Here is a 23,761-nt window from a genome sequence, read left to right on the forward strand (position 1 = left end):
TCTATACATACATATATCTATACATACATACATATATACATATATATATATATATATGTATGTATGTGAATAAGATACAAGGTTATTCAAAAATATTTTGCTTCACATGACATTAAAAATATAATATAAATTTAGATTGCAAAATTATAAAATTATAAATAATTTTTTTAATTAATTATATATTGATGAAAGTTTAGGAAGAATTTTAATTCATGATGTTAGTGGACCAAAGAAAATTAAACGAAGAAATAAAAAACAATTTCATTTCATTTTGAATCTTAGAGCGAACCAGTTATAACTTTTTTATATGAAGTTTCAATGTTCAAGTTACTTATAAATTTATGATGTGAATTTGGTAATTGATTTTAGAAAACTCAAGAATGCTGAACAAAAGAATAAAAGGAGATTGTGTTTTGTTTTCATCAATCTCGTGTGAACAAAAAACAACCCTCTTGTTTATAGTTTTCAAACCCGGCCTGGGTTTTGAGTCACCAGATCAATCAGGTCACACCAAGTTTTTTTTTTTTTTCAACCCGGTTCGGTTGCATCCCCGGATCGGGCCGGGTTTCAAAACTATGCTCTTGTTCAAGGTTTTTTTTTGAAGAATATATGATACTATTTATTTTATGCTTGGTATTGCAAGGGATCTCATGGAATAATATCAAAAACCATACTCAATTTATTTGAAATACTTTAGTGACTAATATGATTCTATTCACTTAATAGGAAAAAAAAAAATCTATATGGTTATTTATGTGCTAAGATCAACTACTTCGCTCCGGTTAATCTTTGAGTCAACTTTCCAGTTACTATCCTTCTACCCCAAATCAAAACCTAGTAACCTGCTTGGTATCCTCAGAACAATAATGAAATCTCATGCCATACCTCCAAAGTGCCATTATTTGTTGCAACTTTCGGGCTTGCCCTGGAGGTTTTTAGAGGGGTGAAAAAAAAACTAAAAAATTGAGAAAATTAGAAAAAAAGACAATTGAAAAAACCAAACTGTGAAAAAAAAACCGATTAAAATTTTAAAAAAACTGGCCGGTTCGGTTTTATAAGCCTAGAACCAAAAAAACCGGAAAAAACCGAGCCACAACCGGTGTGAACCGGTTTTTGTCCAAAAAAATTGAACTGAAACCGGTCGGTTTGAACTGGTTTCGGTTTTTTTTAAAAAAATCAGTTTGGTTATATTTTTTTTATAAAAACCAAACCGAACAAAAAATAATCATCCGTTTCCACCGTGTAATTTATGGAGCTCTAGCAGGTTTAGTGAAAGTGCAAAAATAGAGTTTTTGGAGAAAGATAATGGTGAAATTGTGAATAGAGTTGTAGAATTTAGAAGTCAGTGATGATATTTATATTTTCTATAAACTTGTAAACTCGAGTATATTTATATTTTTTATAAACTTGTAAACTCGAGGGAAAAATCTTGATTTTCTATAAATTTGATTTAGTTTATCGATTTTACATGAGTGAAGTTCAATTTTATTAATTTTCAAAGTTTTAATCTAAGTTTATATGTATTGACTCCTAAAATTATATATTTATATTAGTCAAACTCATAATTTTAACAATAATGACAAGAAGGCACAACAATTTTATTAGTTCGTTCAAATAACCATAAATGTTGTCTTCATGTTATTTGTTAAAGGGTATTTTTAGAGGGGTTTATAAAAAGTAATCTGTGTCATAAATTTAAAATCAACAAAACACAATTCTAAAAAAAGAAGAAAAAGATAAAAATCAATAATACATAAAATTCGAAGATTATAGATTTGCTTTCCTTTTTAAGAAGGGATAAATTTAGAAAGTTTGATAAAATAACTTCTATAAAAAAAATTCTGAAAGTTATAAATAATATATATATAAATTTGACTTGATGAATAAAAAATGGTTTTGCAGTCCATACAAGCTAGTTATTTTGAATTGATACTGGTTGTATTTTTCCAAAACAAACCTAGGAAGGAGGCGAGGCTGTCCGGATCGGATGGTTTGAAAATACAACTCGAAAGACCGCAATGTGCCGTTGCCAATCACCACATCCCCCCCACGTGACTTACCCTCACTAAACATTTGAATTCGGACTTGAAGCGCCTTTTCCTTAATTCCACTTCAATAATCTTAATCAATTCCATCCCCCCACACACCCTTTCAAAAAAACACAACCCCACTCTCTCCTTTCCTTCATTCATGTCTTTCTCTCTGATAATCTAACCCTCAACAATAATAAAAAAAATCCTAATTTCTCCGTCTCCCTCAGGTAGCTCACAGATCTCTGTTTCGTCAATTCATGCTTTACCAGAAATGTTAGCGTGGATTTAAATCTCTCCTTCTCTTGTTTCTCTAACGTCATTGTGCATTTGATTTTAATCTGGCTTGTGGTTTCAATACTGGACATGGTTTAGGTTTTCGTGCCCGAATCGATTTTGAAAAAAACAGAGATGGAGAACTCGGAGTGCGTGAGAGTTGCAGTTAATATTCGGCCGTTGATCACACCAGAGCTTCTCAATGGTTGTACAGACATCATCACCGTTGTTCCTGGAGAGCCGCAGGTATCGTATCGCCCTTCACTCCTTTTCAAATCTCATTGTCTTACATTTTCCAGGTTTCAATAATTAATACCGTTAAATATCTGATTTTATTTGTTAAATTGACTGTTTGCTTAAAAAAAAAAATTCAGGTTCAGATCGGCTCGCATTCGTTCACTTACGATTACGTGTATAAGAGCACGGCGTCACCTTCTTCAGATATTTTCAACGATTGTGTTGCTCCACTGGTAGAGGCACTTTTAAATGGCTACAATGCCACCGTCCTTGCATATGGCCAGGTCTAACGTCTAATTTGTTTGGTGAATTTCTTTTGTTTGCTAGTCTGTGTATATTTATGATTTTAACACGGGGTGTCTTGTTTGTTAAAAATTAGACTGGTTCGGGGAAAACGTATACTATGGGGACTAGCTACACTGGAGAAGGAAGTAATAGTGGGATTATACCGAAAGTAATGGATAGTATATTTAAGAGAGTGGAGACTGCTCAAGAATCGACAGAGTTTTTGATACGGGTTTCATTTATTGAGGTAAAATGTGCTTCAATGCAATAACTCTGTGTACCTGTTGTAAAGCCATGTGCTAATTTTCTGATGGTAAATGAACAGATATTTAAGGAAGAGGTGTTCGATTTGCTCGATCCCAATTCGGCAGTTTTCTCTAAAGCCGAAGGGGTGAATTCTGCAAAGCCTGCGGTGCCTGCTAGAGTACCAATTCAGATAAGAGAAACAGTAAATGGAGGGATCACGCTTGCTGGTGTCACTGAAGCAGAAGTTAGAAATAAAGAGGAGATGGCATCTTACTTGTCGCATGGGTCTCTATGTCGTGCAACTGGCAGCACTAACATGAACAGTCAATCGAGGTGTGGATTTCACCATGTCATTACTCTAACTTAGTTTTTGTCATTGTTCTGTCATAAGGTTGGTTTCAAAGAGCTCATGGTTTCAAACGGTTGATGAATAAGCCTTTTCTGACCTGTTTTTACTTGAAGTTGTCTAATCCCACCAAAAGAACTTAACATGTGTAATGCAATTGTTGTTATCTCTTTGCACTTTTCTTTGTTAATTTTCTCATCTAAATTTACTATTTTAAAGACTTGTTGCATTGTTTCCAGTCGCTCGCATGCTATATTTACAATTACCATGGAGCAAAAGAAAATTTCTTCCTGTCCAAGCGGAGTAAATAATGATGAATTCGGTGATGACATGTTATGTGCAAAACTACACTTGGTTGACCTTGCTGGATCAGAACGTGCAAAAAGAACAGGAGCAGATGGCATGCGTTTCAAGGAAGGTAGTCCCATTGTTTGTTATAATGCTGAGAATGAGAATTCCTGATATGATTCAACAGGAATGCTTAAAGTGCAATGGTGGCCTGCAATGTTTGTTTTATTTTGTTTATCTTGTTAAAAAATTTGATGATTTTTCATGTTTTAGGCATCCATATCAATAAGGGTTTGCTGGCCCTTGGAAATGTGATAAGTGCATTGGGTGACGAGAAGAAAAGGAAAGAAGGGGGCCATATTCCTTATCGCGACAGCAAGTTGACACGCTTGTTACAGGTAAAGGAGTTAGTTAATGTTGATCTAAGCCTCTAATATCAATACAAAATCTTGTAACTTTTGTGGTTCATGATCAAATGATTTCTTAAATATATGGGTTAATTCTTTATTAAAAAAGGCAAGAAAACATAAATAAAAGCTATATTGATGGATCGTTTGCAATATTGCGAAATAGTTCAGGGAGATTTCATTGACTGCAGTGAAAATGTAAGCTCTACATGGTGATTGCTTTTGGTTTAAAGTATGAATTCTCTCATGATAGAAGCTTGCTTATTGCTGTCACTGGAATTTGAATTTCTAGGATTCTTTGGGAGGAAACAGCAAAACGGTGATGATTGGTATGCCATTTATTATCTTTATGCATCGCAATCCTTGAAGTTTACTTTTGCATTTTAGATTTCTCCCTTCAACAGTTTGATTGTCGTATTATTATAGCATGTGTTAGCCCTGCTGACACAAATGCGGAGGAGACCTTGAATACTTTGAAATACGCAAATCGTGCTCGCAATATTCAAAACAAAGCAGTGGTAATTTTGCCTTCTTCACTTGTTTGTTGTGTTGTGTTTTGTCATGCCTTTCTTTTCATGTTCGTGACATTTCCCCCCTTGTTCTTAGGTCAATCGTGATCCAATGTCTGCTCAAATGCAGCGAATGAGAAGCCAAATTGAGCAATTGCAGGCTGAACTGTTATTTTATCGTGGTGATGCAACCATCCCATTTGACGAGCTTCAGGTACATCAATTTGTGATAAATAATACCCACATCTGCTCCTTGTCTTCTAAATTCAACTACTTAATGATATGTGTTCTTTTAGATACTCAAACACAAAGTATCGTTGCTTGAAGGGAGTAATGCTGAACTAAAACGAGAGCTTCATGAAAGACAACTCACCTGCGAACATTTGAATCAACGTGCTGTCGAAGCTCAGGTTATTAAGTTTGTGTGTTACTTTAATTATTATCTTTCTTGTAATGTTTATTTTGTATTGATTACAACTGAGTCAATATTTCAGGTTGAAAAGGACAAATTGATAATGCAAATTGAATCAGCTCGAAATGGTAAATCATGGGATGAGATTGACTCCAGTACAAGTCAGGTTAGTGTGAATTGATTGATGCAGTCTTATTGTAGCTTTCGAGATAAAATTCTTTTATGACACAAAGTTTTAAAGCATCTTTCAGGATTATGATTTAGTGAAAAAGTATGTATCAAAAATTCAAGAGTTAGAAGGAGAGCTGCTGCATTTGAAAAACTTGTCCAACTCGAAGTGTATTCAATTTGTTGATTATATCAACTCAGATGATGAGAGGTTTGGCTCAAAAAATGCTTTGTTACAATCTCTAAATGAGTTTTCATCCAATTCTGACACAAAAGCAGCAGACATTTCAGGTAACATATAAGAAATTCTAACTCATTTTGTTGTGCGATTGTTAGTTTTCTTATTTTATATTATTGAAAAGTCTTTCCCCCATTTTTGTATTTCATTTCATGATGAACACTCCAATTGAATTACTTGGTAAATTTGTTGTTTGGTTGTTGAATATTTAATCTTTAATGTTGGTAATGCTGGTCTCATGGGCGACAAAACCATGCATATTTTTTTAAATCTGGCAGCTTTATGGGTAGGTCACACAAAATCATTAGTTAGAGAAGCTATGCCTTCGATAACTATTGATGCTCAGCATCGTTTTATTTGCTGTTTCTGTTTTTTCTATTCAACTTTGCATTTTATTTTCACCAGTGAGATGTAGCTGTATAAAATTGTTGAAATCATTTTCCTTTGATTCAACTACAGATGAAGTTGAAGATGATGAAAAAGAGCTAGAACATTCTTCTCTTCAAGAAAAATTGGACTGGGAGCTGAAAGAATTGGACAGAAAACTTGAACAAAAGGAGGTAAAGGCAGCTCAACTATTTTTTGTATAATTTATCCTTTCCACTCCTGTGCTGTCAAAATTAGATGTAATATCTACCGCTAACTACTTTTTGGCTGCTGCTGCTGTTTTCTGCTCAATAAACGACCTGCCGTTTCATGAGGTGGAAGAAGATTTTGAACCACAGAAGTCTCTCATTCATGAGCAACCGCATACAAAAGTTTCTAATTAAGCCACAAAAGAAACTCTTACTAGTTCTGACATAAATAAAATATAGGAATAGTAGGTGTATGTGATTCTTTATGTTTTGACTGTCTAGGACCTGCAGTTCCTTATTTTTATTCTACAATTTGTTGGCATTTTGAGCACTGCCCTTCATTCCCTTTTCCTTTAATTTTTGAAGGCTGAAATGAAGCGTTTTACAAGTGTGGATACTTCAGTTCTTAAGCAACATTATGAGAAGAAAGTTCACGATTTAGAACAAGAAAAGAAGGTTTTGCAGGTCAGTGCTTTTGTAATACTAGACATGTTATGTTTCCAGTCTTTCAAGGTTCATCTTTGTATATTAATCCGTCTTTGTTGTCAATGCACAGAAAGAGATTGGGGAATTGAGATGCAATCTTGTCAATATATCATCTACTTCTGATGACGGTGCTAAAAAATTAAAGGATGAGTATCTTCAAAAGTTGACAGTCCTTGAGGCACAGGTGAGTGTGAGTCTGCACAGACTTATACTGTCAGTTGCAATTATTCTCGGATTCATATTCTGCTTTGCAGGTTGCAGAGTTGAAGAAGAAACAAGATGCTCAAGCTCAATTATTGAGACAAAAACAAAAGAGTGATGAGGCTGCAAGACGACTGCATGAGGAGATTCAGAGAATCAAGACTCAAAAGGTGCGATTTTGTTAGACAAAAGGTTTGTTTATAGTTATTTTAAGTTACAATTCCTTTTATCACAGTATTAACGTGCCTATTTGTTTCCAGGTCCAACTTCAACATAAGATCAAGCAAGAATCTGAGCAATTCAGGTTATGGAAGGCATCGAGGGAAAAAGAAGTTCTTCAGGTGCATAAAGGAAAAAAATTGTCTGTCCTTAAATATTTAATGTATGATTTTATCAAATTTTGTGCGATCATAATTTACAAAGCTTAAGATAAATATTTTTCTTATAAAGAGGATTGTATTTATCACAGATGTAAAAAAGCAAGTATAAAACAATATTTTCCTTAGAAATGTTATTATTAAAGGAAATTGTATTTATCCTAGATCCTCGATGTTGCTTTCATGCCTCCGTAGATTCTAAATGACACGGAAATTAATTCTCTTTGGATCACATTTTTTATTCATTACCAGCTTAAGAAAGAAGGCAGGAGAAATGAGTACGAGATGCACAAGTTGTTAGCTTTGAATCAAAGGCAGAAAATGGTAATTGATGTGCATTAAGAACGCTATTTCTAATTTACAGAAGTATTCTACTGACTTTTGGTATTTCGAAACAGGTGCTACAAAGAAAGACAGAAGAAGCTTCTATGGCTACAAAAAGGCTAAAAGAGCTTTTAGAATCAAGAAAGATTGGTCGGTGGATTTACTACTTCCTGCCCTCCCTTTTGTTTTCTGTAAACAATATTTTGTTGAAAATTTACTTTCCTATACTACAGGTGTTGGAAATGGCAATGGCCCTGGAATTCAGGTACTACTTTTAGTCTTAAGACAGAATTATGCATTTTGAATGTGCATAAATAAATAATTGTTATTAGGCTTTGGTTTGTTATTTTTCTGAGACTTGCTCCTAACACAATTTATTTTCAATGTGAAGGCTCTGATGCAGGCAATTGAGCATGAGCTTGAAGTCACATTACGCATACATGAAGTACGTTCTGAGTATGAGCGTCAACTGCAAGAGTGAGTCACTGATTTTGCATCTTAACTTCATGCATATTCTGTAAAAATCTTCAATTCATTTCCTTTTAAACTTATTTCTTTGTGAGAATATTTGTATCTTCATCAGTATACAGTGAGAGGATGCGCTTGATTTGTTACCTTGATTAGTTTGCTATTTATTATCCAAATGAAGGACATCTTTGAGGCTGCCTATCAGTGCTCTTCCACGCTAGCTAATTCAAGTAAATCCTCTTGTTATTTCAGGAGAGCTAGAATGGCCAACGAAGTTGCAAAGTTGAAGGAAGAAGCAGAGATACTTAAACAAACTAATTCAAGGTGATTCGTTTTCTCCATCTTGATTTCCCTTCATGGCCTCTTATGACTTTATATTAACATTAAGTTTGAGGAAGTTAACAATTAGATAATTGGCTTTAACAATGCAGTGATTGCTCGCCAGCGATGTCTCCTGGGGCTAGAAATTCAAGGATTTTTGCTCTTGAAAACATGCTTGCTGCTTCTTCTAGCACCTTGGTTTCGATGGCATCACAATTGTCAGAAGCAGAAGAGCATGGACGGGGCTTTAGTGGAAGAGGACGTTGGAATCAAGTTCGGTCACTTGCTGATGCAAAAAACGTGATGAGTTATTTGTTCAATATAGCATCCTCCACCAGGTGATGACCTTCTTCAGTTTTATTTTTCTGAGTTTCTTAAGTCAAAATATTTGATCAGAGCTTTATTATCTGGATTGGCTAGCTTCTTTTCAATGTAACGTGAACAGGGCTATGGTTTTACATGTTGCGTGTAATTGATTTATCCGGATTACTCCTATGTTTTTAGGTGCTTGTTGCGAGATAAAGAAGTTGACTGGAGAGAAAAGGATACTGAAATAAGAGATTTGAAGGAAAAAGTGGTGAAACTGACTACTCTGGCCAGGCATCTTGAAATGCAGAAGGCAGAACTCTTTCATCAAGTGAAGTTACAGGTTAGCTGTTTATCAATTACTTGTTCCTAATCTGGTTTGGAGTCACACAGCAGATTTAAAAAGAAAAGTTGAATATTAGTCTTGCTTATGGTCCTTAGTATGCATTATATCGTTTACTTGTTCCTTAGTATGCAGTATAAATATAGATTTTTGTAGTTTTTTTTTATATTGAATATTTCTTGTTTGAATCTCGTGAATTGCGTTTGTCACCTTGGATTTTGTAAAATTAGGTAGATGTTTTTAACTTGGAAAATTCTGTCTTCATCTTCCTATTTCTATTTTGTTTGAACAATTTCTCAATTTATCAAATACTGATTGCATGATCTATTAACAGAGTTCAGCATTGAAAAAATACTCCACCAAAAGTGAGGCCGATTCTGAAGGATGCAAGCTCGACATGCATAGACAGGTATATTTATAGATATATAAGCTTGTATTGCTGGATAGTCTTACAAATGAATTCTTCGCTATTCCCTAATCCCATAGCCTTTTCTTTATTTATCGGTTTGTTTGTTTGTTTGTTCAGGCACAACAAAGCACCCCTATCATATTGGATGATATGGATACATCTGAATCAGAACATTCAGATAATGATTTGATGGATGATGAATGGGTACAATCAGAGAAAGAGGCGACTGATGATGAATGGGTAATGTCAGGGAAGCGGCAGAGAAAGAAAATAAATTTAAAAAACAAAGCCCGTTCCAGTACAGGAGATATCCATGATCCTGAAAACTCCAAGTCAGATTGTTCTGGTGAGGCAGCCACTGCTGTTCCAGTATGTTGTGCTTGTAGTAAATACTCATTATGCAAGACATCCAAGTGCCAGTGTCGAGCATCTGGGGGTTGTTGTGGGATATCGTGTGGCTGCATGCCAAATAAATGTTCTAATAGAGGAGCTACTACAATTCCAGATTCGGAACTTGGATCTAATGAAACAGAAAACAATCAGGTCCTTGCTTCTCATGGTGCAATGTTGCTAGAAAGTGCCCTAGTTGAGAAGCCTAGAGAAACAAGTGATGATAGTGTGGTGGGAAGGAAGCCTCTGTCCGATATAGGCAACACGATGGTATGCTCGTTTCGAAGCAATCAATTAGTGATTCTTTTTTTTGCAAATTGGTTTTCCTCTTTTTTTTTTTTTTTTATCGTTATTATCTTCTAATTCGTATCTCCTGCAGGCCAAATCCAATGCACCAAACGCAAACCAGAGAAAGAAATGGCGCAAATCAGTAATTCAGCTTGTTCCTGTTCCTCCACCCACCACAAAATCAGAAAACACTGAAGCTGCCCCCCAAAAGGCTGATGATAATGGTGCAAGCGAAGCAGACATTCCTTTGAAGTTACCTAGGGCTATGCGATCGGCTGCACCAAACACTGTAAGTGAAACAGATAATGGTGCAAGCGAGGCGGAAATTCCTTTGAGGCTACCGAGGGCTATGAGATCAGCTTCACATGGTGGCATCTTTCTGAGAGACAGGAATGCTGATCAAGCAGAAGAATCAATAAATAAGGAGACCGGTGTGCTTCCTACCAGAAGCCCTGCCCGACCGAAAAGAACATCCGATGAGAAGGAGAACTACGGCGGTTAACATGTATACCAGTACCGCTAAGATTATTTTTTGGATGGATTTGTTTGGAAAAAATGAAGGTGGACATGGAGCTCTATTGGTACCTTGATTGATTGTGTACTCCGCTGTGCTGGGTAATTGTGTAATTGATTTCTTTCTAGAAATCAAACAAGACAGATTTAGATTAGGAATTCATGTCTGTCTCTCCGATGTGATGCTTTGCTCTCCTATTATTTTGTATGAATTCTTTGTTAATGTCGATACAGATTCATATTTCATTGGTCCATTGAAAAGTTCACCTCTCTTCTCTGAACATTTGATGCCATGGATAGAAATTTAAGCGCATTTTAACAAATGGTAAAAAAATTGAAGTTGTGCGGTATCATTTTCTACTTTCAAACAAAATAGGAAAAAACAAGAAGACCATTTTATTTGGTTAATTTTTTTAACAATGAATTGTTGGCTTTATATATTTTTTATAACATTGGTTTTTAAATTGGTTTTTAAAAACAAAAAACTGAAAACACGACAATAAACCACCTCAACTTCCTGCCGTTCTTTTTTCACAATCTATTTAAATCATATAATTCAAAACAATTAGTGAGACTGACAACACAAATCGGTCATACTATCCTTTTTAAAAAATATTTTTATTAATTGGAAAATGATTTTCCTAATTTATTTCTTGATTTAGTTCTTAAAACCATTTTTTTTAGTGTTCAAAGTTTGCAATGAGATAAAGAATCCTAGTTTTGTTACACATGCTTTATTCTATGTATGAATTTATAAATTTTACAAATTTCTCATGTTTCATGTAATTCCAATATATATATATATATATATTTCTCATGCAGATACGAATCCGTGAAAACTTCCAAAATGGATTGGGTTTTTCATGATTATTATTGGTTTTTCATGATTATTATGAGTCTTTCATTGCTACAATACAATGACATTTTTACCCTTCATTATATAATTAATTAATTAGTTAATTAATAAAAAAACCTAAACCCTATTAGTTTTTATTGTGGGTTAGATTCTTTGTATTGTAAATTGCTACAATACAATGATATTTTACCCTTCATTACAAAAATCAAATGGCTTTTTTATGAGGTAAAATGGTATTTTCAAGGGGACTTATTTGATATTATAGAAATAATTGGAGGAATAATGTTCTATTAACTTTTTCTTGCACAATTAAATGACATAAATGTCTTAAAAAAGTAAACAAAAAATTAAAAGATGAGAGGGGTTTTTGTGTCTTTCCTATTTTAAAATAGTAAAATTACTCTATTTTCCTTTGAGTAAAAAATATAAAAAATAGATAAATGAATATTTTAGTATTTTCATCATGTTTTTTTTTATAATCTATTTGAATTATGGGCAAATCAATCTTTTAATAATAATAAAAAAAAGTAATTGGTATGTGCGTAGCACGTGCCAACGAGTTGACATCGCTCGCACCCTTTGAGAGACGCATGCTTTGGAGGCCAAAAAGATCCAACTTTTTATTTTTTTTCTCTCATTTACTTGAAATTGCTCTGAGTCAACCAAAACTCACAATTGTCCTGCCATTTAGTTTTTCTTGCAATTGTAGTTCTTCTTTTTTTGATTAGTCTTTATTTGTTTTAGATTTTTTTTTTCAATTTCGTCCATTTCTATTTGGTTTTATTTATTTTTATATCAATTATGGTACTTATTCTTTTGATTACTTTTTTCTTTTATCCTTTTCTTAATTTATTTATTTTTTCAATTTTATCCCTCAACACTTTCTTTCATTGATTTTTTTTATCCAATTTTGGTCCCCATTATTGTAATTGTTATTCTTTCATCCTTTTCTTAGTTTGTTTTTTATTTTATTTTTTCCCTCAATATTTTATTTCATTTTTTTTTTCTGATTTTGGTCCTCAATTTTTTAATTGTTTTTTTTTCATTTTCTTATTTTATAGGGTTATTCTGAGTCGCGGGTTAGTCAAGTTAACCCGGGTTTTTTAGATTTCTTTTTCAATGATTTTTTTTTTGCATTTTTGTCCTTTGATATTAGACTATTGAGTCTTGAGTTTTTTTTTTTTATGGGGTCGAGTTATTCAAGTTAGTCATAAATGACTTTTTTTTTCAATGTTTTTTTACTTAACTTTGATAATTTTTTCTAGATCTTTTTTAAAAAATAAATGTTTTAATCATGATTTCATGTCATGAATGGCAGGTTAGTAGAGTTAACCTGAGTTAACTTAATTTTTTTCTTAAACACTTTTTTTTATAAGTTAATTTTTTTTTATCAATTTCATCATTTGAGATTAAGTTAGTGGAACTTGAGTTTTATGATTTTTTTAATTTTACATTCTATAAGATATATAAATTTCATATCTCATGTGTTCATCAAGTTAACTCAAACTAATTCAAATCATTATTATTTGAACATATATTTGTATATAAAGAATATTTTGAATAACACAAACAAAAATAATATATATATAAAACAACTCCATCTTGGAGCGCAAACATGGCAGTAAATAGTAATTGAGACGCAAAATGGTAAAATACAATAGTAGAATTTTTTTATAGAGAGAAACGTGGTGGCATCCAAGTAAAGAGTGAGAGTACATTTTAGTTTTACATTTTTAATAAAACTAGCTATTTAAATCATGTTTTTTCATGAGTTAAATATTTTTTTACGTAAAAAAATTATATATACAAATTATCTTGACATGTTTTTGTAATTAAAAAACTTTTAAGTGCAAATAAAAAATATTATTCATACATATAATTAAATAAATCAAAAACTATATTTTTTAATAAATAAAAAAAATCATTAATAATAACTAAAAATAAAATTAAAAAGATCAAAAGATAAACATAGATCAAGATATTTAATCTCGCAAGATAAAATATTTATCGGGTTGTGTTTTCAATTTTTTTTATTAAAATAACTTTTTTATTCAATCAAATAATAAAAGAGATAGACACACATATTAAATTGATTGAATAAAATAAAAGAGAATAAACAATATTATGCAATATTGCATATATTAGAAATATTATATGAAAATAAAAAAATTATTTTCAAAAATAAAATTCATCTATACAAAAGATTAAAAAACAATTATGAATGTATAGAAAAATATCTTCAAAAATTAAATACATACAATATTTTTTAAAAAAATCTTTATCCAAAAATGTTAAATAAGTAAAAAACAAATCACAAATGAGTGGTATTAATTGAAATATAAATTTGAAAATTATTTTCAAAAGAAATTAAAAATAGATCTCAACTAAAAAAAGATAAATTAGAAAAAAATAGACTGAGTTTTGTGACTTAACTTGTCAAACTTGTGATTTGAGTTATTAACTCAACCGGATTAAATAATGTTTTCTCTTAAATCTATACTTCACCTAAATATATATAAATAAAAAAAAAAACAAAAGAGGGTTTGGGCCATTGCAAGAAAAAGCCTAGGTATATGGTTGGGCCTTCAAGTTCAGGCTCGCACGTATAGGCTTGGTTTATGCTTTTTTATATTTTTTAAAAGAACAAACGACTTATCATCCACCTTTATTTTTTGAAACACAAATAAGCATGTGACATGTCAGATGCGAGCCCAGATTCTGACCACCACTATGGTACTCAGGAAAATAGGACAATGACTTTTTGGCCTTAAAAATTCAATTTTTAAATCATTTCAACCCAAAAAGCCTCGGCAACATCCTTGAAACAACTATAAACCAACCTAAAAAACCTGAAAAATGTCCAAAAACCTGAAATCAAACCGAGTTAGATTTATCTTTCTCAACTTAAATATGTTTTTTAAACAATATTAAGGCTTTAAATCATCACCATCAAACCTATTTTATCGCATGAAACCTATGGAAACAAAAAAAAATCTATTTTAGTGGTCGAAAATAGCTTGAATAACAAACTTCTTTCTCATCGCTAGAATTCGGTGACCTCTCTCTCTAACAATGGATTGAAAAATAATACAAATAAAATTTTGTATCAAAAATAATTTTTTTGAAATTTAAAGGGACCTAAATTGTATAAATCGTGCTATTTTTTTAGATTAAGAATCTAAGTGTATTTTTCATGAAATCTAACACGTCATCCATGTTTGACGTCCTTTTCATTTCAATCCCTATTCTTTCAATTCCACCCCTACCTAAGAAATCAAAAGTTGATTTTCAATTAGGATCAAATCTTCAAAAATAAAATTTTGAGGAGCAAAATGAATTATTAAATAATGAAGAGTAAGTCTATAGTATTTTCACTATTTTGTATGTGTCTGAGCAGTATCCCTTTACAAAAAAAAAAAAAAATCAACATCTTTTTAGGTAGTTTTTTTTTTTTTTTAAATTTATTTTTAATATTAGTATATCAAATAATTAAAAAGTATAAAAATAATTTAATTTAAAAAAAAATTAGTGTGTGTCCGTAAAGATAAAGAGGCTCTTAGTGTTTTTATAACATAATAATATAAGTGGAAGAGGGAAACCAAATCAAATTCAAAAATAAAGACGCTCTTCTGAATCCTCGCAGCTTCACTTGCCAATAATCAGCCGTCGAGAGAGAGACGATTACATCAATTCGATCAGATAATCGGCGCTTAAAATGAAGAAGGGAAATCGCAGATCGAAGCGATCAAGCATTGCCGATTCCTCTTCTCCATCTAAAGACGAAAGTGACCAACCACAACAGAACCAGGATTGCGACAAGAGAGTTCACGACTTGGAGAAAGAAAACGAAGCTCTTAAGGTAACCCTCGGTTTCAAAAAACTAACACTACGTGCTTCTGATGTGTCGATTTTGCAGACATTTACTTTACAGTTTTTGTTTTTTTTTTAAAAAAATTTAAATCTGTTTGTCTCCTTAGAAGTTGTAGGAAACGAAAAGATATTAGAATCTTGTAAATCTTTTTTCAAATAAGGAAGTTGGAAATTTGAAATTTCAAACTAAGGGAATTTACTATTGCCTGTGGTCTTATTAGTATTTTTCTCAATTGATCCAGTGGAAACAGGAAAAATTAAGGGTTAAAGTTTTTTTTTTTTTGCTCACGAATCGGCAGAGGGAGATTGAGGAATTGAAGGAAAAAGATGGTGCTAAAATTTCGTCACCGATTTCCGTTGGTGGCAGTGTTGGAAAAAGGAAACAAGATGACATCCAGAAGTTACGAAACCTTGAAGAACAGGTGGGTTTTAAGTCACATTATGATATTCGCACTAGCGTATCTGTAACAAATATTGTGCCATTTTCAGGTCATGGAATTGAAGAAGAAACTAAATGCACATTCTCAGTTATCAAAGCTAAAACAAAAGAATGGTGAATCAGGGAGACCGGATGAGATTCAGAGATTAAAGGCTCAGAAGGTGATATTTTGTTGTTGCTATATATGGAGCATGCCTTGGCAAATTAATTTGTCAGGATGTAAAACTTGCTTGTTTCACTAAATTTGCTTCTTTTGTTTTTCCTCACTGCACAAGGTTCAACTCCTATGTAAGATGAAGTTAGACTCCGTGCAATTCAGGCTATCAAAAGCTTCACTGGAAAGAGAAGTTCTTCAGGTTTGTGGTTACTGTAAGGGAGCCATTCTTGCATTTAATTAGTTTGTAGAATCTTGTAGCTTGGGAATGTAAACTTTTGTGTTTAGGGAGGTCTGGCATTAATGTATTGAGTTTCCATATCAACAGATGAAGAAAGAGCAAAGAAGGAACCAGTACGAAATGCGTAAGCTGTTGGCTTTGAACCAGAGACAAAAGCTGGTAATTTCATTCTTCTTTCAAAGTTTCTATGTTCCCCAAAACACTTTTTTTTAATTAATAATATTTATACTCCTTAATGAAGATCTGTTAGAATCATTCTGGTCCATTTATCTTTTTTCCATGAATAACTTCTAGAGAGTCATTTTTCTTGATTCTTATGCTTCAACACTAGGTATTGCAACGAAAGACAGAGGAAGCTTCAATGGCAGCTAAACGGCTGAAGGGTCTATTAGAATCTCGAAAGGCTTTGTCTCAAAAAAATTCTGGTAAGTGGTTCCAGTGCTTCATACAATTCACGTTTGATTTGTTTAATAGTATAATTCATTGACTTTTTGTTTATTCCCAAATCTTGTACAGGCGTTAAAGCTGGCAACAATGCAGGAAGCCAGGTACTGATGATGAGCATGACTAGATTGTGTGTGCCTGTGCCTCTGTGAACATGCTGATCTGTAAATGATGAGGCGCTCTACAGAATGTGTATTTATGTGCATGTTAAGTGGTGGTGTTTGGGATGACACTTGCACATAGATTTATTCTCATGGGTGAATTCCTTCTAGCCCAATGATGTCATGGTGACTGTCTGGACATACCTCTGGTGAATAACACCTTTTAAGTCTATGAATTGATAGAACTGAAATAATTCTTATTTCATATTCTAAATGCCAACAATTGATTGATATCACTCATTGAAGCTATCTAATTTCTGCTCATACATACCTTTTGCTATCGTGGTTTGATTTGAAAGGTCGTACTGAAGTATATGGTCTGCACTCTGGGTTAAACTCTGCTATAGTTTTTTCATTTCCAGCAGTGAATTAAGGGACAAAAATCGTTATTATTTGTTACTGCACCTTTTTGATATGAGTGAGCTTTTGTTTGTGCTGAAAATTGGGTCATTCATTTATGCTTTGGCTTTTTTAATTTATATCTCTCTTGAGATGCTATCGTGTAGGGTATTGAGCTTGAGCTTAAAGTTGCGGCACGGGTGGAGGAAATACGTTCTGAATATGAACGTCAAATGGAAGAGTAAGTCCTCGTACTCTATTCAATCCTAAATGGCTCGTCCTTTCATCCTCATACCTTTTTTTTGTGTCAATGTTTGTAAATTTTTTACTTTGTGGTTTTCTAACAAAGTTTTTATTGTTCTACCTGATATTGATCTTCATGTTATCTTATTAGTTTCAAACTTAGTGTTGATTTCTTCCATTCTCATCCATCAATTGATACAAAGTGGTTCCATCAAATTTCTTTAGGATGGATTATGAGGTCAGAAAGTTTGAGGAAGAAGCAGAGAAGCTAAGGCTTGAAAATTTCAGGTGTGTTTAGTTGCTGAACTTGTTTTCCCTCGATTTACAGTTTTCTTTCCTCCGTACTCGTACATGTGATCAGTATGCCTTTTATTGAACTTGTTCTTTCTGTGTTCTTTAAGGTGCCTGTTGCAGGATAAGGAAGTTGAATGCACAGTGAGGGATAGCGAGTTAAGGGACTTGAAAGAAGAAGTTACCAGGTTAAGTAGTTTGGTCAGTCGACTGGGAATGGCCAAGGCACAAGTTAATTCAAGGAACCCACAGGTAAGCATCTGGCTGGCTGGCTGGTTCCATGTCCTGCTTTTACTTGATCTTTTGAGCTTGAATTGTACAAAGGAAGCTTTGATTAGTTAGAATCTTTCTCAGCGAAAAGCAAATTAGTCTATGCAGAAAGGCCAGAAAATTTGGATCTAATGCAGAGGTGGCATTTTTTGATCAGGTAGGTGTGGTTCAGTCCTCTTTTTCAGTCGGAAGTAGTATTGAGCTATTAGGAACGGATACATATGAATCAGAAGGTTCAGGAGGAAATACTGCTGTCATGGGGAAATCTGCATCAGGTGTTTGCTGCTCGTGCAGCAAGAAATCCCTCTGCAAGACAACAAAATGTGAATGTCGGGCTGCTGGAGGAAGCTGTGGGACATGTTGTGGGTGTGCAGCATTGAAGTGCACCAATAGAAAAGTCTCAATCAAGGCGGATGACTCCCAGCAATCAGAGGTAGCTCAAAAGTTGCACGTATCCAGTTCATCCGAGACAGGAAAAGATGTTATCATGTCTCAATCTACTGACTTGAATAATGATCTTCAACCTCTAAGGAAACCTTTGCATGAAATTGGGAATGCGCGGGTATGCTTCACTTTAACATTTAACTGTTATTGTTTTTGAGCCAACCTTTTCCATTTGATATTTTTTCAGTATTGGTAACAGTAATGTTTTGAAAGTTGAAGTCGGCAATTATTTTTCTTTCACAGTCACTTCCCCTTCAATGTTCTTAATATTTTGTCATAAGATTCGAAGTGTAATCAGCTGTATCAGTACTTTACTGTTAGTTTTGTCCTTTTCCATTGCTTTTTAACAAAAATTTGAATCCCTACAGATGAATTCAAGCCCTATAAAACCTGTCAAGAAAACAAGAAAGCAGAAATCAGCCCTGCAGCTCGACACCACTTCTCAATCTTGCTCGCTGCCAGAAAATGCTGAAGGCCCGAGGAAAATGGAAAAATTTGCCCTAGCAGATATCCCTTTGAAGTTAACAAGAGGGGCAAAGCGGTCAGCAGCCAGATGAATTTTTATTAAGATACCTTGTGTTCTACTCCAAGGACAGGGAACCTCGACTTTACAATTTATACATGAATAATGGGGGGCGCGTTCAAATCTGAAAGTGGAGTCTATTGAATTTTGTGGCCACAGGATGAACTCAATTTTTGCTAGTGTGGGTTGAGGAACCCCTCCCTTATGCTTTGAGATAGGCAGATGTGTGCCTAACTTCTATTGATTGTAATGATGTTTTCCAGCTGCATTTGTATTTGAACTGGAGGCGAACCATGCTTTGAGAGATTGCATTTTGGATCAATGAAAGCTAATAGCTGAAGTTCACAGCTGCAGATAGCAGATACATCATTGATCAATGTAAAAACAAATTTGGCCTGTCCATTAGCGTACATTATTAAACATAGCCAAACCATCAAAGGCGGGGAGTTTCTTAAGAGGCCGCCTGCACTGATTCATCCACCAGTCATGGAACCAGCATCCACAACCGGATTACTTTATTTGTGTGTGCCTGAAGAGCATGCTAGCAATTGGCGGGACTGTTCCTTATCTGGTGACATTTTGATGCCTCAAAAGACCTACTATCTAATGAAAGTTTCAGTTGATCAAACTTTATTAACAAATTTAGAAGCGGTTAAAAACTGATATACTACAACGGGAAAACCACATCAATTCATGCCATGTACTCGAGTTCTTCTAATACAACATGCAACGGGTTGGACAAAATTGTAATGCAAAAGTAACAAAATTTAGCCTAATGGTATTTTCCCACTTCTTGTTGGCATCATAAACGGATTTATAATTGCTAAACTCTGATGCCCACTGCATGACAATATTCCTGGTCCTGAAAATTGGCTTCAATTATCCTGCGAAGTACCCCATTTAGGATCTGCTGCAACGTTCATTATCAAGGTCAGATTTTGCTAATCTCGAGTTTAGTAACCCAATAATCTAGCTGACTTGCAACGCAAGCTGACCCGGTGGAACCATATGAGCAGAATTTATTAACTGCATTTTCTACTCCAAGATACTCGTATACATCTTGGTGAAAGGCGGGGTTTATACGTTTCAGATCATCAAGAGTTAGATCTTCAAGCCGCAAGTTCCTTGAAACACATAAATGAACACATGTTCCAACTATTTCATGGGCTGTTCTGAAAGGCAGTCCCTACAAAAAAGAAAAAGAAGACATATAAGGCAGTTGAAAATTTTAACAGTTTGAGCGAAAAGGTTTGGAATGAATAGAAAAAAATGTGAATGGAGAATTGTCAAAACAACTAGGAACCACCACACTTCTGGTATTGAACCAAGAATTAAATATGATGCAGAAGAAAAAATTCAGAGACTCTAGGAATTTAGAAGCCTAGAAATAAATTGGAAACATAATAGGAACACAAAAACAATGCCAGTTTATTACATGGATACACTCAGTTTAGCCCTCAGAAGTGATTGGTGTTATTACTGCTCATGTCTTAAACTGTTTGGCATTACTGTTCATGCCAGTATGATTTTCCATTCAGGATCATCTGTTACCAATTTGTCCCTCCTTATTCTCTCCTTGAGTAAGAATTATCCAGGTATTTTTAGCAAGGCAGTCCTTCTCCTTCCCCTTGTTAATATTCACCGCTTAACTCACTTGACTTTACAATAAGTAGGAAAAAGAATTCGCATCCACAACCTACAGAAACTCATTTCTATAGTATTCTGGATTAGTAATTTACTGAAATAATTCCTTTGTTGAAATGGATACTAGGAAAACCGATGTCCATGGGTGATGGACACAAGCTCTCAGTTCGGTTTTTGATTGTCCCCGGAACTATTATTAGGTAGCTGCATTCCTCATAATCATAATGAAAACTTGGAAGTAGAAGAAATCCAAGCTTATTTTTAATGACAAAAGGAAGTCAATCAATAACAATAACTTGCCTTATTGACAAGATAATCAGCAAGTGTTGTGGCATCAAGATGGCCGGCTGGCAGAGACTTTTGAATTCTCTCCTTATTAAAAGTGATGTTCTGCGCAAACTCTGCTGACACATCGAGCATCCCTACAACTGTCTTAACACTGTCAAATACAGGTTCCTTGTCTTCCTGTCTCATGAAAATCAAAAATATTCAAAATCCGAATAATGGTAAAATATCACTGGAAGAGAAGGGAAGGATGAATAGCAGGATAAGTATGGAAGCATGCATCCGCATAACTAATATAAATCAAACAATGATAAGTGTGCACAATTCCAAAGGTAAACTTGATCTCAACTTCAAGAGCAAAAAGGCTAAATTTCTCTCTACAACTGCGGATGGTCTGGTATCCCACGACATAATAAAGAGGCACCCCGAAACTTTTATCATACCGATAGCAGATAAATCTATAAAAGAGCCTACCTGCAAATCACGATTATAAGCGAGTGGAAGCCCTTTGCACAATGTGAGAAGAGTGACCAGGTCTCCTATGACCCTAGCAGATTTTCCTCGGACAAGTTCCATGGGATCTGGGTTTTTCTTTTGAGGCATAATACTACTTCCAGTTGAAACAGAATCACTTGGTGTTAAAAATCCAAACTCCTCCGAGGCCCACAACACCCATTCTTCACCCAATCGAGAAAGATGAATTGCTGTGATGGAATTAGCAGAAAGAAACTCCATGACAAAATCTCGGTCTGAAACTGCATCAATGCTATATAAAAAAATGAAACATAACCAACTACTCAAGGAAGCCAGGTATCAAGAAGGGAGGGAAATTCAAAAGCAAATAAGAGATAAAAGAGTAGATAAGAACACACACAGATGGTCCCACATGCCCCATTTTCAGGAGCCAACAATTGACATCTTACCTAGAGCAGAAAGCATGAAAGTGCTGCTTCAAAAAAGGAGTTATCCACACAGCATAATACTAATATTACAGTAATTAAGAAAGAATCTAGAAATAAAATTGAAAAAGGTTCCAATGTTTGGCAAAATCTTGCAATTTGTCATCACGAAGATAAGCCAGGGAATACATCACACAGCCATCAATAAACAGAAAAAGATATAATTCATAATGTATGAGAAAGAAATAATGACCAGATTCTTGAATGGGACAGTCAAAAACCAATATAAATGGCCTTGACGCCAACTAATTAGTCAGCAGACAAACCCCATCTTTCTCAGATTCCCAATTGACACCCCAGAGTATAAAAAATATCAAAGAAATATGTGCTTACCTATTCCTCATGGGAGCAGTGAATCCTAAAGCTTCAGAAGTCATAAACCTATCGATTGGTAAACCGGTGCCAGCCAATGCACATGCACCCAGGGGGCAGAAGTTCATCCTAAGTTTACAATCAAGCAAGCGACCAGCATCACGTTCAAGCTACAAGAAAAAATTTTAGTCAGTGTTCACTCTTATGAAGACACCAAGACTGATTTACAGGGAAAAGGAAAAAAAAGAAGAAAAAAGAAGGCTGTTTTGGTCAGTAATAACACCATCTCTGACCATTGCCAGAGAAACCAATCATTTAACATGTCCAAAAATCACCTAAAATTCTCAACCAACCATCAAATCAATATTTAATGTAACTACTAAAGTTTCCAATTGAAGCTTTTTAATACTAGACAAATCAAGCATGCAAGTCTCAATGTTCTCGTCAGTTAACACAGTAAGCACCCCACAAGTGAGTTCTGGTTCTTATAGACATAAAGATTCTAAAATGTTCCCCACCAACCAACAGCAACAAGGCAATCAAACCTGTTCGACATAGGCTAAGAGCAGATGCGGCAACAAAACAGGCTGCGCTCTTTGCAAATGTGTGTAACCAGGAACAATGAGCCCTTCATTATTCAAAGCCAATTTCACCAATGCAACCTGTAAATGTTTTATAGATGCAGCGATTCTATCAATAGCATCACGACACCACAGTTTAAAATCAGTCAAAACTTGATCATTCCTACTCCTCGCTGTATGCAGTTTCTTGGCAGGTTCACCAATCATCTCAGTAAGCGTTGCCTCAATATTCATATGCACATCTTCCCTGTCTTCCCTCCACTCAAACTCACCAGCCTCAATCTTTCGTTGTATCTCATCGAGCCCTTTCAAAATACTGTCTTTATCACTCTCGCTCATCAACCCCTGCAAAACACAAAGCAACATAACAAGCTTAATAGCCCAATTCACTTGCTTAAGGAAAGAAATCAAGAAACTGTCAATGCAAGAGCAAGAAGGGACCTGTTTTGCAAGCATGGAGGCATGAGCTTTGCTGCCCATAATGTCATGCTTGTACAACTCCTTGTCAAACGAGATTGACTCGGTGAATTTCTCTACTTTATCAGTCACGGTCTGTTCGAATCTACCTCCCCACAACTTGTTCTCTTTCTCCATGAGTTTAGCCTGGATCGCTAGTTTTCTTTTGGGCGCAAGGGAAGAAAAGTTTGGGTTTCTGTGTGTGGTTTTGTTGGAGAAGAGGGTCTTTGGTGAGGGGAAGTGGAAAGTAGATGGTGAAGTGGAGAGTAGTTGTGATTCCATTGCAGAGACGGCTAAGTGAATTGAGGTATTGAGGAATCGCAACTCTTCTCTGTGCGTGCGTGCGTTTTTGCCCGTTTTGGGGGTTTAGGTGGAGAGGACTAGGAAGAGGAGGAATTGGGCCTAATAGACTAGTGAAATCGGTTAATATGGGCCCTCTAAATCCTACCTCACCCTGGGCTTATCGGAGAGCTGTACTGAGGTGACAGCTGCAAAGTCCGACCAATCCTGGTCTAGGCTAATGAGAAAGTCAGACCGGCTTCACCCAAAAGGCTGGCTCTTACTGCTAGGCCGACAGTCTAATAATTGGAGTTCTTGTTTGTATTCCTCTCTTACATAAAGTCAAGGTATAATACATGAGCGGAGCATGCAGATAAAAAAAATATAATAGCTCTTTTTTTTTTTTTTAATGAATTCGAAGTGCTAACTTGTTTCAAATGACATGAGACTTGGTTTCTTTTCTTTGAAGGAAGAAAAGAAAAAACCCAACACTTGTCAAGGTGTGTATACATGTAAAGTGAAAGCAA

The 23,761-nt window shown here is 34.6% G+C and overlaps 3 protein-coding genes across 3 annotated transcripts; 2 read left to right on the forward strand and 1 right to left on the reverse strand.

Annotated features, from left to right (window-relative positions):
- The first annotated feature begins 2,099 nt into the window (after window positions 1–2,099).
- On the forward strand, window positions 2,100–10,709 carry LOC7461824 (kinesin-like protein KIN-4C). The gene is made up of 28 exons (XM_002301060.4): window positions 2,100–2,260; window positions 2,406–2,552; window positions 2,681–2,827; window positions 2,923–3,075; window positions 3,154–3,407; window positions 3,660–3,838; window positions 3,982–4,106; window positions 4,408–4,444; window positions 4,542–4,633; window positions 4,722–4,838; window positions 4,921–5,034; window positions 5,119–5,202; window positions 5,288–5,495; window positions 5,902–6,002; window positions 6,384–6,482; window positions 6,574–6,687; window positions 6,758–6,874; window positions 6,965–7,045; window positions 7,334–7,405; window positions 7,480–7,555; window positions 7,639–7,670; window positions 7,797–7,882; window positions 8,126–8,197; window positions 8,305–8,532; window positions 8,699–8,843; window positions 9,178–9,252; window positions 9,370–9,912; window positions 10,022–10,709. The coding sequence occupies exons 2-28, from the start codon at window positions 2,442–2,444 to the stop codon at window positions 10,430–10,432; spliced, it is 3,873 nt and encodes a 1,290-aa protein (XP_002301096.1). The 5' UTR covers window positions 2,100–2,260; window positions 2,406–2,441; the 3' UTR covers window positions 10,433–10,709.
- A 4,162-nt stretch (window positions 10,710–14,871) lies between these two features.
- On the forward strand, window positions 14,872–19,082 carry LOC7467202 (kinesin-like protein KIN-4C). Its single transcript, XM_024595504.2, has 12 exons — window positions 14,872–15,158; window positions 15,469–15,591; window positions 15,659–15,769; window positions 15,884–15,964; window positions 16,091–16,162; window positions 16,335–16,428; window positions 16,520–16,551; window positions 17,115–17,188; window positions 17,416–17,478; window positions 17,592–17,733; window positions 17,909–18,313; window positions 18,564–19,082. Exons 1-12 carry the CDS (start codon window positions 15,015–15,017, stop codon window positions 18,750–18,752), a joined length of 1,530 nt encoding a protein of 509 aa, XP_024451272.2. The 5' UTR covers window positions 14,872–15,014; the 3' UTR covers window positions 18,753–19,082.
- A 240-nt stretch (window positions 19,083–19,322) lies between these two features.
- LOC7467203 (argininosuccinate lyase, chloroplastic) lies at window positions 19,323–23,342 on the reverse strand. The gene is made up of 6 exons (XM_006386364.3): window positions 22,941–23,342; window positions 22,464–22,844; window positions 21,940–22,088; window positions 21,122–21,413; window positions 20,663–20,827; window positions 19,323–19,904 (listed from the first exon to the last, which is right to left on the reverse strand). The coding sequence occupies exons 1-6, from the start codon at window positions 23,235–23,237 to the stop codon at window positions 19,650–19,652; spliced, it is 1,539 nt and encodes a 512-aa protein (XP_006386426.1). The 5' UTR covers window positions 23,238–23,342; the 3' UTR covers window positions 19,323–19,649.
- Between the last annotated feature and the right edge of the window lie 419 nt (window positions 23,343–23,761).

The sequence above is a fragment of the Populus trichocarpa genome, chromosome 2 (assembly GCF_000002775.5).
Source record: "Populus trichocarpa isolate Nisqually-1 chromosome 2, P.trichocarpa_v4.1, whole genome shotgun sequence".
NCBI lineage: Eukaryota > Viridiplantae > Streptophyta > Magnoliopsida > Malpighiales > Salicaceae > Populus > Populus trichocarpa.